Source organism: Carassius carassius, chromosome 17 (genome assembly GCF_963082965.1).
Source record: "Carassius carassius chromosome 17, fCarCar2.1, whole genome shotgun sequence".
NCBI lineage: Eukaryota > Metazoa > Chordata > Actinopteri > Cypriniformes > Cyprinidae > Carassius > Carassius carassius.
Genome location: NC_081771.1, coordinates 17,142,239 through 17,159,808, shown reverse-complemented (window position 1 = coordinate 17,159,808; position 17,570 = coordinate 17,142,239). Strand labels below are relative to the sequence as shown.

General features: G+C 35.8%; 2 protein-coding genes across 3 annotated transcripts in view; both read left to right on the top strand.

Annotated features, from left to right (window-relative positions):
* Positions 1-7,943, top strand: part of sned1 (sushi, nidogen and EGF-like domains 1) — a 35,518-nt gene extending 27,575 nt beyond the window's left edge. Inside the window, exons 23-32 of the mRNA XM_059571155.1 lie at positions 4,907-5,019; positions 5,102-5,380; positions 5,473-5,605; positions 5,689-5,771; positions 6,356-6,454; positions 6,878-6,994; positions 7,251-7,338; positions 7,460-7,551; positions 7,678-7,707; positions 7,789-7,943. Of these exons, the coding sequence (XP_059427138.1) occupies positions 4,907-5,019; positions 5,102-5,380; positions 5,473-5,605; positions 5,689-5,771; positions 6,356-6,454; positions 6,878-6,994; positions 7,251-7,338; positions 7,460-7,551; positions 7,678-7,706 (1,033 nt within the window). The 3' untranslated portion in view covers position 7,707; positions 7,789-7,943. The remainder of the gene's footprint in view (positions 1-4,906; positions 5,020-5,101; positions 5,381-5,472; positions 5,606-5,688; positions 5,772-6,355; positions 6,455-6,877; positions 6,995-7,250; positions 7,339-7,459; positions 7,552-7,677; positions 7,708-7,788) is intronic.
* Positions 7,944-11,272: 3,329 nt separating this feature from the next.
* Positions 11,273-17,570, top strand: part of LOC132161234 (tyrosine-protein kinase RYK-like) — a 62,873-nt gene continuing 56,575 nt past the window's right edge. The window contains exon 1 of one of the 2 annotated variants that reach the window (XM_059571153.1): positions 11,273-11,906. In XM_059571153.1, coding sequence (XP_059427136.1) covers positions 11,687-11,906 — 220 coding nt within the window. In that variant the 5' untranslated portion in view covers positions 11,273-11,686. The remainder of the gene's footprint in view (positions 11,907-17,570) is intronic. The other variant, XM_059571154.1, reaches the window with a different exon arrangement.

Sequence of the window (17,570 nt, the reverse complement as noted above, 5' to 3'; positions counted from 1 at the left end):
GGCCTGGGTTTTTGGACCAACAAAAACGTCTGGAAAGCGTAATGGCGCTGCAGATCATTTCAGAAAGCTAACAGCTATAACACCAGCATTAAAATCTGTTGAGCTCAAAACTCACTTTCAGTCAGCAGTGAGTGTTTGAAATAACTTGATCCGATGTCGATTATAATCACCATACAAGACAGAAATATTTATAAGCGATGCAAAAGACTGCATGCTAGGCATTAACGTTACCATAGTAAACGTGGTAAATGTGACCACTTGAAAAAATCAGACGTCAGCTTCTAATTCTCTATCACAATTGTGTATTTATTGAAATTACGGGGTTGCATGACATTGTTCCTGAGAGGCGTGTAAAGGGTGGGTTTTAGTAAAGCACAGTGGAGCTTCTGGCCCGACGGTGGAAACACACTGCTATTTTGGCCTCGTTGCTACAGGTCCGAGGCTATTAGCCCTGCCCGGCCCATTTAAAGCACTGGCTCGCACTGGCCCAACAGTGGAAAAGTGGCTAATGACACCCTTCACAAGGAGGGTAAGACACAAACATTCATTGCCAAAGAAGCTGGCTGATCACAGAGTGCTGTATCCAAGCATGTTAACAGAAAGTTGAGTGGAAGGAAAAAGTGTGGAAGAAAAAGATGCACAATCAACCGAGAGAACCGTAGCCTTATGAGGATTGTCAAGCAAAATTGATTCAAGAATTTGAGTGAACTTAACAAGGAATGGAAAACTTCATAAGCCACTCCTGAACCATAGATAGCATCAGAGTCTTCTTACCTGGGCTAAGGAGAAGAAGAACTGGACTGTTGCCCAGTGGTCCAAAGTCCTCTTTTCAGATGAGAGCAAGTTTTGTATTTCATTTGGAAACCAAGGTATTAGAGTCTGGAGGAAACGGTGGAGACGCTCATAGCCCAAGTTGCTTGAAGTCCAGTGTTAAGTTTCCACAGCCTGTGATTATTTGGGGTGTAATGTTATCTGCTGGTGTTGGTCCATTGTGTTTTTTGAAAACCAAAGTCACTGCACCCATTAACCAAGAAATTTTGGAGCACTTCATGTTTCCTTCTGCTGACCAGCTTTTTGAAGATGCTGATTTCATTTTCCAGCAGGATTTGGCACCTGCCCACGCTGCCAAAAGCACCAAAAGTTGGTTAAATGACCATGGTGTTGGTGTACTTGACTGGCCAGTAAACTCAGCAGACCTGAACCCCTTAGAAAATCTATGGGGTATTGTCAAAAGGAAAATGAGAAACAAGAGGCCCAAAAAATGCAGATGAGCTGAAGGCCACTTTCAAAGAAACCTGGGCTTCCGGACCACCTCGGCAGTGCCACAAATTGATCACCTCCATGCCATGCCGAATTGAGGAAGTAATTAAAGAAAAGGGGGCTCCTATCAAGTACTGAGTACATGTACAGTAAATGAACATACTTTCCAGAGGGCCAACTATTCACAAATTTTTTTTTTTTATTGGTCTTATGAAGTATTCTAATTTGTTGAGTTTTTGTTAAATGTGAGCCAAAATCATCACAATTAAAAGAACCAAAAACTTAAACTATTTAATTCTGTGTGCATTAAATTAATTTAATACACAAGTTTCACAATTTGTGTTGAATTACTGAAATCAATGAACTTTTCTGTGACATTCTAATTTATTGAGATGCACCTGTATTTCCAAGAAAAAAACATTGTCTTATATTCGGGACCAGTGTTGGGGAGTAACTAGTTACATGTAACGGCGTTACGTAATTTAATTACAAAATTATTGTAACTGTAATTAGTTACAGTTACTACGAAAAAATGAGTAATTAAATTACAGTTACTTATGAAATTTTTAACGATTACAAAGGGGATTACATTTGAATATTTACACACATCCACGTACAGATTTAACTGATTTCTTTCCCAAATTGCACTGGCAATTCTGAGACATACCGCCCAAATAATTTCCGGGATGCGGAAATACAGTCTGGTTCGTAGAATCCAGTCATAAAAACGAAATGCCTAACGCGGACGGAATATGCCACATTTTGGATGACTAAATCAAAAGTAGGTCAGTACACTTGAATCAAAACATGACATGGACTAGTGTCTGTGAATATCAAGCCCCAAAAATGCAATATATGACTTGCACATTCTGTGTGTCTGTGGAAATCAGGCGCGGACTGGACACCGGGAGAACCTGGACAATTCCCGGTGGCCTGGCAGCCGATTTTGCCCCACTATTTAATATCATTATTGTATACTAAAGCGATCATTTGCGAATCCGCCATTTGATAATTAAATCTCTAATAAGTCATGAATTGTTAGTCATGACTCGCGCGCTCTCCGCGCCTCCGCCAAACGGGTTGGATCAGACTCAATCAATGTAATCAATCAGAGTAATCAATGCGAGAGAACAAGAGAGAAAAGAGTGGACTGTGGAAGCGCACAGCTGGAGCAGAGAAGCAGAACTACTGTTCAGGGTTTTAGGTCAGTTTAATCTGTAAATATGCTTTTTTGTCTTTGTTTTTTTATTTAATTAATCAAGCAGCAGCACGTTGCTCATCAGCCATCACTCAAAATACTATATAAAGGACATCATTATTATCTGTTGTAATGTTACAGTAGGAATTTAGCTGAAAAAAATTCAGATTTTTTTTTATAGGTTTAGGGGGAGCTACGAGAGACAACAACACAACCCTTACGAAAATTAACATTTTAATATTTAACTATAAATCCAGAGAAAATGGTTACTATTGTTTAACTGTGGTAACCAAAAATGTACAATTATTTTACAAATGTATTTATTTAAAAATAAATACAAATCCATTTGCAAAAAAACAAAACAAGGTTATTTTACTTTTATATAGGCTAATAAAAGCAAGGTTAATTTTTGTAAGGGAAAAACATGACTTGTGTACAGTATTAGGATTTTTCTATAAAGATATTGTAGTATTGTAGAGTATTGTATTGTAAAGTATAGTTTTGTTCAATCTTGAGTATTAAAGTCATGAGAGAGATGGATAACAGAGCAAAATAAAGAGACTGAAGAGAAAAATGGAAGTGAAGGTGCAGTTCAGGAGAGAACTTTTAATTACTTTGCATGTCCCCAAATTAAAGATTTAAACCTTTTTTTATGTCAGGTCCATACAAAAAATAGTTTTGTCCATGAATTTGTTTGTATGAGTTTGAATTTTCCAGTCTGAATTTTTTTCCCAGTCTGCCCCTCCTGTAAATTAATGGCAAAGACATGGTTTCATTTACTACACATAGGCCTACTGAAGCTCGCAGTGTTTTCAACCTCTGCCATCTCAATATACTGTAGGAGTACACGAGCACATAAACATAATTTCTAGAACTGCTCTGTGTCACTTCATGTGCATTTTACTTATTTTGAGAAAACTATCATCATATACAAAGAGACAGCAGTTTAAAAAAACACCAATGTTTCAGGAGTTTAGTACACAGAATACGTCACATGCTTATTAGATAAATGTATTTAAGTTGATGTATATGCTTTCATTTATTATTCTTTAATTTTCACAAATTTAGAAAAGTAATCAAAAAGTACTCAAAAGTAATTAGTTACATTACTTTAATAAAGTAATTGAAAAAGTTACACTACTATTACATTTTAAACAGGGTAACTTGTAATCTGTAACCTATTACATTTCCAAAGTAACCTTCCCAACACTGTTCGGGACAATACGGTAAACAATTAGTTCAGTTCCCTTTTGAGGTGAGTGGGTTCTGTAATGAATATAACTTTTGAGTTGCAAGAGAGCGGCAATTTCCGGGAGACATCATTTTTGGCAGCAGTTGAAAAAAAAAATCACCTTTTCTATTCTGTAAATACATGTGAGAACTCTTATTCTAAAAGATTCCCCCATGTACAAATGTCATTTTTAAAGTTTAATGATTCAAATATAAAATTATTATAATATTATTATTAACAGGCATATTATTAACGTTTAGCCTACTATATTAACATTTACTCTTACATATAATGTTTCAATGTGCTCTTTAATAAGTTGTAGTAATAGTTACATAACCCTAAATTATGTAAGAAAAATATAATTTATTTATTTTTTTTAGCTAATTTATTATTATTATTATTATTATTATTATTCATTTTAACCAAAAACTATATTAAAGTTTTTTTAAGTTTTAAATAAATAAAATAAATAAAAATAAAGTTTTGGTAATTAAAATTGCGTGATGGTAGTCTTTATGCTATTCAGGGTGCTGTGTTCTCTGGTAATACAGAACTTAGTCAAGTTAAAAGTCATATTGAATTTAGTATGGATCAAAAATGAGTCTGTGGTGAATAGACAGTGTTTTCAATGGCACTTCAATCCAGAAGTGATCCTCAAATCTGGCTCACGAGATCAAGTTTCCTGCAGTGTTTAGCTCCAACCCTAATCTAATTGACCCCAACTGTGATTTCCTAATGATCCTGAAGACACTGATTAGCAAATTCAGGTTTGATTAGGGTTAGAGATACTGAACACAATGCAGGAAAGTGGATCCCGCAAGTCAGATTTGAGGATCACTGTCTTACAGCCTCATTTTCATTCCTATCAAAAATTAATGGCACTACTTCGGTCTGTTAAACTAGTCAATTTCTTTTGCAACAAGCCGACTCTACTCCAACATCATTTTTGGTCACGGTTAAGTGTGTACACCCTGCTGATATGTTTACCTGTTTGTAGTAGTGTCATATTTTATACTCGTATGTATGCACGAAATAACAGTTAAACAGTTAAAATGTGTCATGGGAGAAGTTTCAATTACACTTCATCACTGATTTCAGCCCTCCAAAAGACCAGTGTCTGAAGTTTTGTCGCATCACTATGTTCTGAGATCAAATAAAATTTCAAATATGAAAATGAAAAACACATATTTTACTGATTAGTTGTGTGTAACCCACAGCACATTGCTCCCAGGTCAGATGTACACAGTAGATGTAGTTACACAGAGTGGTCTGCACCCTGAAGACCTGCCATCAACCAGCAAATCTGCTGGGCCACTGCACTTCTGGACCAGTGAGTATCCCTTCAGCTCTGTGTTACAAACACATACACCTCTGTAGTAAGTAACATCACATTATACTGTTCTCTCCACTAGGACCGCTTCCACCTCAGAACCTTTCACTCTCCCATATCACCACCACATCTGCTCGAATCACATGGGACCATCATCCTCGGAATCAACCAGATGGTTTTGTGGTCAATATTACTCACGGCCTGAGCACCCGTAGCCGCTACCTAGCTGATGGACGTTTAGGGACTTATACACTACAAGACCTCACTCCAGGACAACATTACCGACTTACCCTCACTGCTGTGCGCAAAACAGGCCAGGACAGCATTCAGAGCGTCCCTCAACACCTAGCCTTCACTACACGTGAGTCGCCGATATTTAAGATCGCTGCTTGTCTGCTGATTGTCCAGATGTCTTTGTCATGGTGACCCATCTTTGTATCTTGTATTGCCCAGTACCAGTTCCAAAGGACCAAAGCCGAGGTGACAGACCTAAGGGAGGACAGGACTCCCAGACAGGACAGACCTTGACACAAGTTCAAGATGGAGGCACAGATGAACACACAGAACTCCTTGAAGAGCCACAAAGGTACAGATGCAGCAATGCAATTATGAACGCAATGCTAGGAAGCCATAGAATAATGAGCTCTGTGTGTTTGTTTTCTCTTTCAGATATACAGAGCTAATAGACGGAAGAGGGAGAATTACAGCTAAATTTACCAACCTTCCACAAAAAACCATCAGACACCGCACAAGTCAGTAATTATTTCATATATAACGGTAATGCATTCTAATTTTAGATTTTAAAAATCTGCTAAATAAATGAATTTGTGTTTTATTCAAGTGGTTTCAAAGTAGGAAACTTTACAAATTTACAAAATGTTTTTAGGGTTGTCATAATTAACATTTCAAATGAGGATAATAAATACAATTATTTTTTCCTCACATTTATCATATTTAATATTTCGTATATATATATATATATATATATATATATATATATATATATATATATATATATATGTATATATATATATATATATACTGTATATATATACTGTATATAATTTGATGTGGTTTTAGTAGCCTACAATTTGCTTCAAAATTTTAAGTTATTTATTTGTTTTTTAAATGAATTAATTTTGAGGAAAAAGGGCAGCATAAAGCAACATTATATGGTATTTACACTTTTATGCTTAACATTTTTGATCAATTATAAATGGATCACTATATATGAAAAAAAAAAACCTGCCTTGACATTTTAGGAAGGGGTCCCTTGCATAAATAATTTTTTATTTAACTTGATTTTTCAATTTCTTCCATTGTATCTTTTAAACAGGGCCTGAACCGCCAATCAAATTAGAAAATATGGAAGAAACCACCAATAAGATAAGTCTAGCTCTGGAAATTCCTGAAGAAGGGAAAGAGAGTAAATCTGGTAGGTAATCTTCCAATAAAACTCTAGAAAGGTTATTGTTAGGCAAGTGAAAATCATTGATTAACTTTAGATAGGGAGTTTGTGGTTCTTAAAACAGGAGAATGTTTTAACAGTTGGTGGTATTCAAACTCTCTAATTGGTCCAAGCTGAAAGAGAGACTGGGGCAGAATACCACTGCATGTATTCTGACAGTCACCATAAACAAACCGCATCTATCAGCAATCTGTTATGGTTTCAGCCCCACCAAAAGTGACTTATAGCTGTTTAAATACGCATATTTATGTGCAAGTGATTGTGTATTTAAAAGAGCAGCTAAATAAACCCAAACATGAAAAAGCAGCATGCTAGCCAATGTTTAAACTTTTCATGTAGCAAAGCATTGTGTTTATGTGTTTGTATCAAAAACATTTCATTAAATTTCAGAGTCATCCCAAGACTGCAGAACTCAGCCCTGCCAGAATGGTGGAGCATGTGCGCAGATCAACGAGTCGTTCAGCTGCAACTGTGCCGCTGGTTTCAAGGGCAGACGGTGTGAGCTATGTTAGTATAACCACGTCTGTTCCTTCACAAGCATACAAACACAAACCAACGAATACCTTAGAAATTAGAACTAAACTCGAGTTGATTTATTATTGTTTTAGTTTATTATCGATTCATTATCCCACCACCTAGACACCAGGATTTTTAATTTTAAAAGCATCAGTCTGAAAAAAGATAATCTATCATTTCACATAATCTTAAATTGCTTTGTCTGTAATAAGATCTATAGTCATCTCCACTTTTTGTATATTTTCAGATTGTCAGCGAGTATCTCACCCATGTACTCGCCTTTACTCCGAAACAAAGAGTGTGCCTGTGTGGGAGGATGGTGTCTGCCATTATTTGTAAGTGTCTGCTCTCTGGATATGTCTATGGTCCTGTTTTGCTCCTGTCTGATCCAGTAGTTGTATCTCTTTATTTATTTTTTTATTTATTTTTTTGCTGAGTAACTGTTTTCACCCTCAGGTACAAAAGGACATACAAAGTTCAGCAGGATGTTTGTTTTAGAGAGATCTGTGAGCCTTTGCTGCCTAAGAAAGTACAGCCTAAGACTCCAAGTACGTATCAACCGCAGTTCTTCCTGGTTCCACTGTACAGTGGATGTAAATGTGGTGGAAATGATACAGTTTAAATCATGGAATTATGACAACCTTTAAACAACCCTTTTTCCTCTCTCTCATCAGACAGAAGAACTCAAAAACAACAACAATAGTTGTGAGTATATTTTATATCTCTGATAGAAATGGACATTGTCACGTACTGAATGTGTTTTTTTTTTCTCTCTCTCTGTTTTTGGAGGCTGAACCAATGACAACTTTGGGGAGTAGCTGCTTCTCTCAGTCTTAGTTTAAATCAGGATACATAACCGTCATGGTTCACCCTTTCTTCATTGGCTGCATTGTCCTATGGACGTTTATTTGTTCATTTACAGCTCCAGGGCCGTATTCATGAAAATTCTTAGTGACAAAATTCTAAGAAAATTCTTTAAAAAGTGGGAAGTTTCCACCTTAATATTAAAGAGAATTCCTAGTAAAGATAAAACTTATTCACAAAGCATTTTGAAAGAGCTCTTAAGATCAAAAAGTGTTAGGAGTAGGGAGGAGGACTCTTAAAAGTTTCTTTAGCAGAGTGTTGGAGACTATGGATTACAGTGGGTTAGGGTTAGGGAAGGCTTATAATAGACCCTATTAAAGTGTTCTTTTTTTCTTCTTCTTGGACAGCCAATCACAGTCTTCAGAAGAATGTGTCATACCTAACCATGGGGTCAGCCCCACCTCCTCACTAAGACGAAAGTTTTTGTCTATTTTTTCACTCAGAATTGCTCTCAGACTGGTCCTGAATCACTCTTAAGCTACAATTCTTAGTTGGAAATTTTTTAAGATGAATTGGGAGCTTTCTGAGAGGATTCTTAGAAGAATACGGGCTGAGATCTGTAGATGACCTTGACAATATGATTTTGGAATTATCTGCATCAAATAGCATACCTCAAATGTAAATATTACGTGATATTGACATGCAGTGGCCGTCAAGTCCCTCAGGGAATTTTTTTTCTTCTCTGTTTCCTGAATTGCCTGTTCAGTCTCCAAAACCTACAAGTATTTTCATTCAACAATTCATTCAAGCCTGGTTCTCTCCTACAGCAAGTTCATACAATAATAATAATAAATGTCATACCATTGTTTCTGTTTGCATAAAGGAAATTTGTCTGCCAGCTACCATGTATATAGTGTTTATAGTCGTTTTTTGTTGTTGTTGTTGTTGTTGAATATTTTAATAATAAAAATGTTAAAATTTCATGCTATTCACTTTTTGAAGAAAAAAATAAAAACTGCATCCCAAATGACGCACTATACACTATGCACTCATACACTATGTACTCATGCACTATTTACTCAACTTTGTAGTGTGTATGAATTATATAAGATTATTTTGTAATTCATAATCATAGACTTTATAAATAATCTGAGTCTGATAGCCCCTCCCCCTTTGTTACGTATTACACTTCTTTAGCGCATCATCCGGGTTTTTAAAGTGTAGCTACTTTTTTCTTTTTGGACTGTTCAGTGTTAACGCACTACTACAAAACGTCATAAGTACGCGATTTGGGACGCACCTAAAGCCTCGGGTGTGAGGTGATAATATGAAACTGTAGAAAAATATTAAAGAATTTTTAACAGGTATACTTTATTTGTGGGCATTCTTATCCAGAAAACAGTTTTTAGTTTTAGGATAAATGACCAGTGAGGTTGTGCTAGTACCTTAATTGCCACAAGGTGTCGCTCCATTCATGAGGCAAAATTTCCTGAAACTGTTAGTCTGGCTTTGGAAATATCATGGATGTGGCTCACTGAACTTAAAGTCTACGGTCCCAGGTAAGCGGTGACACAAGAAGTAGATGGCTACGGATGTCAAATTCCTGGTCTATCTTGTTGTGTCTTTGAAGAAAGCATTTACACAAAGGATTGGACTGAAGTTACTGCATTTATGTCATTAGATGAGATTAGATTGGATTCAGTTTTATTGTCCTTGTGCAAAGTACAACTACAAAGAAAGCCAATTAAATGGTTAGCTCTGACCACAATCTCAGAAAAAAAGGGAAAAAAGCTGTCACTGGGGTGGTATCTTTTAAAAAGGGTACACTTTAGTACACTTTAGGTACTAATAAGTGCAAATATGCAACAACCAATAGGGAACCCTTAGGTACACATGTAGATTTTTTTTTTTATCATCCAACTGACAGCTTTTGTACCTTTTTTTCTGAGTGCAGAAATGCAAATAACAATATATCTATAAATATGTACACACATTATACTTTCATGTTCTATAAAAAGTGCATAAGTATGAGGTTGCAAAAGCAGCGACCAGCTCAGTGCAAGAGACAATGTGCACAAACAGAGAACAAAATCTTATAAATGGGATAAAGTCTATAATGAGCTTTATGATGGTTTCTTTGCATATTACAAACAACTATTTGCAATTTAAGGAAACAAACTGATACAAAGGTTCTTGTACACCCATCAGAGATTTATCAAATGATTATTCTTAGTGTTATCATTGGAGAAATAGTAATAAAATTAAATCAACCGTAATGATTAGGTTTTTTTTTTTTTTTAAGTGATATTATTATTAATTTCAGATATATTATGTTTGAGATAATATCTTCAATCTTTTTCAGGTCATAGATCCCACACTTTATATTCCATAAAACTAGTGTTGCTATATAAGTAGGCTAGCCTATATAATACAGCGCTATTTTAATATAGCCTTATTACATACTTTGTTATGGCATATTAAAAACATTACATTTTAACTTTATACACTTTAATGTAGAGATTCAATGAAACATTTAGATACTTTTGTTTCTTAACTTTTACTTTGGTTGAAAGCAGAAGTGGACAGTGAAGTATGTTAAAGTGAAAAGTGATGTGACATTCAGCCAAGTATGGTGACCCATACTCTGAATTCGATTCCACAACCCTAGGGTTAGAAATCAAACTCTTTAACCACTAGGCCACAACTTCCCGTAGCTGACTACATTACTTTACTCAAGTAAAATTTAAAAAGTACTATACTATATCAGAGTGTTTTTCTTTGGAAAAACCTTAACTTCGCTACATTCCAAAGCATGATGTTGTACTTTGTTGCTGCACTACATATATATATATATATATATATATATATATATATATATTACCTTTAGTACTTTTTAAATACTAATTTAAAAAAAAAAAATCATATTAATAAATTTGATTTAATATAGATTTAATATAATAAAATTAAAATAGTACTTTCTTGCACTCAAGTAAAGCATTGGATTACTTTTACTTGAGTAAAATAACTAGATTTCTAAAATAATTAAGTAGGCTATTAAATAATATTTAATATGAAACGTAGTGCTGTAAAAAGTCGGCTACAATATTATATAAATATGCTTTGGAATGTTGTGACGTAAAGGTTTTCTAAAGAAAAACACTGATAAATTATAGACAATTGAAAAGTAAATACTTTTACAGCAGAGTAAAAAATGATTCACTTCTGTCGGCCTCTGGAAAGTTGAAAACTTATAGTATTTATATTTTACGCATATTTTAGTATTTCACAAAAAAATAGTTTGAAATCAAACTGATTTAACAAGCAATAACAGGGGTCGGTCAAAGCGCACAGTTGTCACCTGTCTGTATTATTATCATTACATCAAACCCACACCACCCCAGGAGCGCGCCCGTAAACGTCGGTGCGTGCGCGCACTAGTTTTAAATGACCCCCTACCCCCCCCCCCCCCCCCCCCCAACCGCCCCTTTCTTCAATGAAAACTGAGATTGCGGCCAATGCGGGGGGGTGGAAAAGACCATGAAAGGACAGAGCTGGAGGACACTTTTAAGGGCTGTTTGTTTGGGATAGTATTTGTGGCTTGTCCCCCGAATTTTTATTTTAAGAAACAGAAGCTGAGGACTTTCTCCCTGGAGAAACAAAGCGCTTTAACATCGTCCAACTGGTCCCGCCACAGAGACTGAGCGCGAGCTAACCGAAGTTAGCTGGACGGCTATCGGCGTCGGGTTTGAGGGGTCGACAGAGAGCGCCGTCGTCAAATCTAGTAGCATGTCGCCCTCGGGAAGAAGTAGCTCGAGCTTTGGATGAGGTTCCGTGGCGCAGTTCGATCGCAGAGACTTTTTAACGCGACGGTGGGTTGTGATGCTTCCGCCAGCGCGGGGCTCCGGTGGAGGCGCGGCGTCGGCGGTGTCCCGGGGCTGGCCGCAAACGGTACTGTGGAGACGAGGGGGTCTCTTTCTCCTCCTGCTTCTCGAAGGGGCCCAATGCCTCGCCAACCCGAGCAATGCACCGGGTATAAACCATAACAACAGGCCGAATGTGAACGTCTTCATGAGCGAGGAAGAGGTCAAGAAACTCCTGGGTTCGTATACTGTAACGTTATTTCTCCGTTTGCTCAACTAACGTTATTCCTACTCTATCCAAAGTTTTCTTTGGAAGTTGGAACTAGAAGTTTTTGGCACTGTGTCAGACTTAATTGCTTCTAACTAACTACTAAAAGCTAACTCTTGTGTGTGTTTAGCATCAGAGGTACACAAGTAACGTTAGTTTCAAACATGCTTACAAACTCAAACTGCTAAAAACTTTATTGTACATTAGTTATTAGTTACGTTAGCTCTCCATATGTTAGCGTTGATAGGCTAAAACAATCATCGGCGTCCTTGTAACCTCAGTTTATTCTTAAGAAAAAATCGCTTACGTTAATATCTGTCCAGAAATGTTACAAAATGCGCATGTGAATAGTTTTCTGAGGTTATAATTCAGTATACCATTTAACAAGAATGAAACACCATTGGGTTTGTCATTAAGTCGAAACTGGTTGCTTAAAAGTTTTCCAAATGCTTTCAATGCTTGTGTTAATTATGTGGCGATTAGTAAAGTTCATATCACTCACGTGTACAAAATAGAGCAGAAATGTATGAGCAGATCTGAGTCATTCATTCTCATTGGTGTGTGTCAGAATTAGTTGACATAAAAGCCACACAATGGATTTTTCCTCAAAAGTTTCCCTGCTTTATCTCAGACCAGTCAGTAAACACTGTAAATGCAAGGCACATTTAACCCTGGAACGCATTTAGTTACCACTGTTAGTATTTATATAGCCAACAAGTATTTAATCCAGTTTTTAAGCTTGAAATGACAATCAGATATTTTTATAATCGTATCACAGACTACTTGCATAAAATGCATTGTTTTTTTGTTACTCTGTATCTCTCAGTAATATGTCTTAGTATGGTGACATTTAAATGTCTAGTTTTATAATCACATTTCTGTATTCTGGTGGTTCAAATACAATGCAGTGCAATGCTGATTGAAAGATGTACAAATAAATTTAATCAAAAGTCTTTTGTATGTATTTGATACTCATAATGGAAGGTGTACCACAGGTTGTTTTCAGAATTATATCTAAATCTGTTAGAGAGTAGAAGTCATGTAGAAGAATTTGTACAGCAGGTTTTTCAGCAAAGTTTGGATCATGTTGGGTTATTTAGAGGCCTTAGAAATTCATGCATCAAAGTAGGCTTTATAGGGTTAAATAAAAGTGCATTTTCATACATTTCTCAAACTCTTGTAATCCTGATTGAAAACTATATGTATAATTAGGCAGTTAGTTAAGAACATGTTTATGTGTTTGTTTATGTCTTAATGGCTCGGTTAAATATGTGCAGAATACAGCCCTCTTTCCAGACTAAAGGGCCAAACTAGAAGTTTTGTACTCTGAATAATTTAATGCATTCATTGTTCTTGAAGATAAAAGGCTTTGGGATGCCCTTGATATGTTTGTATTCAGAGTACATTTTTGATTCAGCACCACTGTGATTATTGCAGTGGGAATTGATTAGTGGTTGTTAATTGCTGGGTATTTGTGACTGGGCCTATAAGCAGTCATTATCATTCCTAATGTCACAGCGTAGCTAATGAAAGGGTTGGGGGCTGGAGCATCAATTTCCTACTGGAAAGAGGAAGTGGAGACAAGGGCATTTTGAAGCAGCCTTGTTTGAATTTGTTTTGAGGGTTTACCCTTTCAGCTCAAATTGAGAGTAATTTCTATTAGACTGAAAATAAAACCGAAATTATATGTGGCATTTATGTGATGTGATGCAAATTCTGTAGCTTTTAGCTTGAATGCTCAAACTGTGAATATTGCCACATGGAGTATAAGGTTTCAAATGTAAAAACCTTTTTTTGTAAATGATGTAAGCTAACCAGATGTTCAAGACTTTTAGTTTTTGAACAATGTTGGTGAATTAATGGCTGATACCTAAAAAGAGCATGATGGCTGCTATAATGTTAATTTATTTAAAGAATACAACTTAAACCTATTATAATATTTTGTTTAAATTCGCCAAAGGTAATCCAAATGGAAAGGGGTTTCTTTGAATGTTTTTAATAAGAATCCATATGTGACTGCACAATGTGGGATTATTTTAGCTTTTCTGAAATGCAAACAGATTTGAAAGATGGTTGTCCCCCTCTTGTCTCATACCTCTGTTATCCTCTGTAAAGCTGACCTGCATATTTTTCATCACGACTGGCTTTGGGAACAGAGCTTCTAGCTATGAGTGCCTCTTTCTGGGTTCTCTGCATTGATGTGTCTTCTCGGTGATGATTGATGAACTTTATGGTGGGCTTTAACACTCTTTGATGATCATATCAGGTTGTTATCATCAACATGTTGCCTGTAGTTTTATGCGGGGTGCTCTGGCATTTGTCTTGTGATGGGCGCTGGAATGGAGCTCTTTAAAATCTATTTTAGGGGAAAGTGGAATGGAGCTGTTCTTTAAAAAAAAAAAAAAAAAAACTTATGTAATTTGCCCCTTCACTCTTCTGCTCCTGTGCCATTTTTTTTTTGTGCATTCTGGCATCCTTAAACCTACTCCGACTGCATTTTGATCCTGAAGGTTTTATGTCATGTAGCATAAACTTCCCATAAGAATTGTCAACAATCACTGAGTCATTCTCTGTTAACATGATTTTTCCCTCCTCTGTCTGGTTCAACAATGGGTGCTGCCCATCTTGGAATCAAAACCACCTTGTTAAGCTGCAGTAGACTGAGGGGCCAGTTACACGACAACGTTTTCAGCCAAAAGGGAAACTTTTTATGTGTTTTGCCTGTTCATTTACATGCCAACGGTGTTTTGGGGTTCTGAAAATGCATATTTTTAAAACGGGTTTCAAAGTGCACGTTTTTGGAAACGCCACTGTTATTGTTTCCATGTAAACACCCAAAAACAGGAATCTTTAAAACGGTGACGTTATGCACGTGTGTAGTACGTGTCGATTTTAAAGGCAAGCTCGAACAAACATACATAACAATGGCAGAGTACATGGTACTGTTGTTGCTGCTTAAGAGTTTGCTAACGCTTTTTCAGCAAAGTGTGGGTTTACAGCAACAAGTTTACAGCACCAACTACTGGCCTGGTATTCTTAAAATAGCGTTTTTTGGCAGTTTTAGCGGATGTGTGTAAACGAGAATAGTTTTGAAAATGTTGCGTATGTGAAACTTTAAAAAAATGCAAAGATAAGGTAAATTAGTGAAAAATGTATGAAAAAGCAATAGTTCTTTTTGTGTGGCAGTGTAATGTTTGCATACTTTCTTTGCAATCTTGGAATAGAAACTAAACTTTTAAAAACTTTACTATTTTCTGTGTTTTTTTTTTTTTTTTTACAAAATTGCAGATGGTTCACTTTCATTGAAAGTTATTGTCTCCACTTTCTACTTTACCTCTTATTTCTTTCCTCTTGTTTGTTTTTTCTGTCATGCTCTTGTCATTTCCTGTCTGAACTTTCAGGAGTTCTGTAATTCTCTTCACAGATCTTAATCTTGTCCCCTTCCCCTCTCTTTTTTCCCTCTTAATATAGCAAAAAAAACCTCATCCTATGCATGTTCTATATTGACCGATGTATGTGAAAGGAGATCTCACTGCTGATTACAGCATATGATGAAAGGCAATGTTTGATGTGATATTTACATTCGTATCACAATCTGCCCTCTCAGATCCTTGAGTTCACTCAGTATAGCATGAAATGAAATGCACTGGTGTCTTATGGAGACTGCTGGTGAAAGCCGTTTTTTGGTTGTTGCTAAAACACTTGTTTTTTTATTTCAGATCCAGTTTTTGAACAATTGATGTTTTGTTTTTGGCAGTCATGTGCTGCCTTAGACAAATATAATTTAATTCATTTCATTGATCTCATGACTGTAATGAAATTTTAGAAATAATTGGTTGTGGAGATCAGTATAACATGAGTACTGATGAACTGAGTATATGTTAAGCACCGTCATCTCAGATTATCAGAAGAGCAAAGAAAGACGGTGAGAAGTAAATATACTTTTCATTGAGGTAAAACTTTTTAAAAACATTTTTTTAAAGCTTTAATTTTTTTTAAAGCTTTGTTTACGACAAAGTTTTTTAAAATATTTCTCCCTTGTAAGGATCTATGGCTTTCCCCAGTGACATCACTACCTCATCTAGCTTCATGCTGTTTTAGTAAAGAGAGAAAGCTTTCACTCTCTCCTTCAGAGTCCCAAAAATCTCAACTATCCAGCTCTTCATTGCTAAGTTATTTTGGGGGATCATTAGATGGCCTTGCACAGTATGGCAATACATGCAATGTTTAGGTCACAAAACACATCCACTCTGATTTACGATGTAAACTTGCTGCCTATGAAACATTTTTCTAGTGCTACAACACCTAATCGATAAAATTTATTATCAACAATGAAAATCATAGACAACGATTCTCATTATCGATTAATCTGGTCTGCCCACAGTGCACGTAAAACTGCAGCCAGTCGCATCAAATTACAGCACTGAATAATAAATTTCTGTGGACAAAATGCATCTACAAATATTGGAAGAAACCAAATGAGCTCCTGCAGGAAAAGTATGTGATCCAAGCTGCCAAAAACGTGAAAATCTTTATTTTAAGTTTCAAGGGTTACTCCACCCAAAAATGAAAATTTTGATGCTGATGCATTAGCATAATGGCTTGTCTGTCAGGTGCTTTTACAGATACGTGTATGCGTCCTTGGCGCAATAAACTTTTAGTTAATGGTCATATCCTTATCTGTAAATTTCACAAATTCACGCAAGCCTTTCCATTTTTTACATAAAGGCCCATCCTGACAGTTTGCGTTAACATTCGTGTTAAACAGAGGGAACACAAAGAGGCAAGGGAGAGAATATTCAGCACAAAACCATTAATTTTGCTGAAATATGTTGTTTAATATTTAGGTTTAAAAGTCAGCATGCAGTGCGAGTAATTTATGAGAGTAGGAACTGTGAAGGGACAGCAGCATGTAATTGTCTGAATATAAATATCAGATGCTTTTACAGGATAAAGAAATGACATTTCATGATTTTATTCATCTTAATTATCTTTATTGTTTAAATTTTTGATCTAGATATTTAAGGACTGGATTGGGGTGGAGTTTGAAACCTCCTGCGGTATATAGCCTACAGTGATGAACATATTTATTAAAACAAATTTATGTAAGGTTTGTGCCACTGCTGCTCTTATCTAGCAGTTTTGGTAATTACCAAAATATGTTTTTAGCTTTCTGTATTGGTTAGACCTCCAATATGCGTAAGCTTTTTAGTAACCATAGTAAGCTATTTTTAATGCTATAAAATAATTATTGCTGTTATCTGTGAAATGCAGAAAAAAATTGTCAAGTGCTTTATAGTGTTTTTTTTTATTTATTCAGACACCCAATTAGACAAAAAGTACATAAACAGTGCAAGCAAGCATGTGAGCTCTTATCAAAGGCAAAGGAGGCCATTTTTATTATGTGAATAAATTCTATTTAGTTGTTTCAGTTTGTCAAATATTTGTATTTTCTCTATTCTGACAGGTTGTCTAATAAATTAAGCACTGTATGTTTTCATAGTATTCAGTTGGCACATTTTGTTTTAAGGACCTTGGGCAGAATGTGGAATAGTGTTTTTGTCAGTAAAATATTAAAATAAAGAAAATAGGGTGTTTAACCCGATTAATTGAGAAAATTATTATCCGATTATCA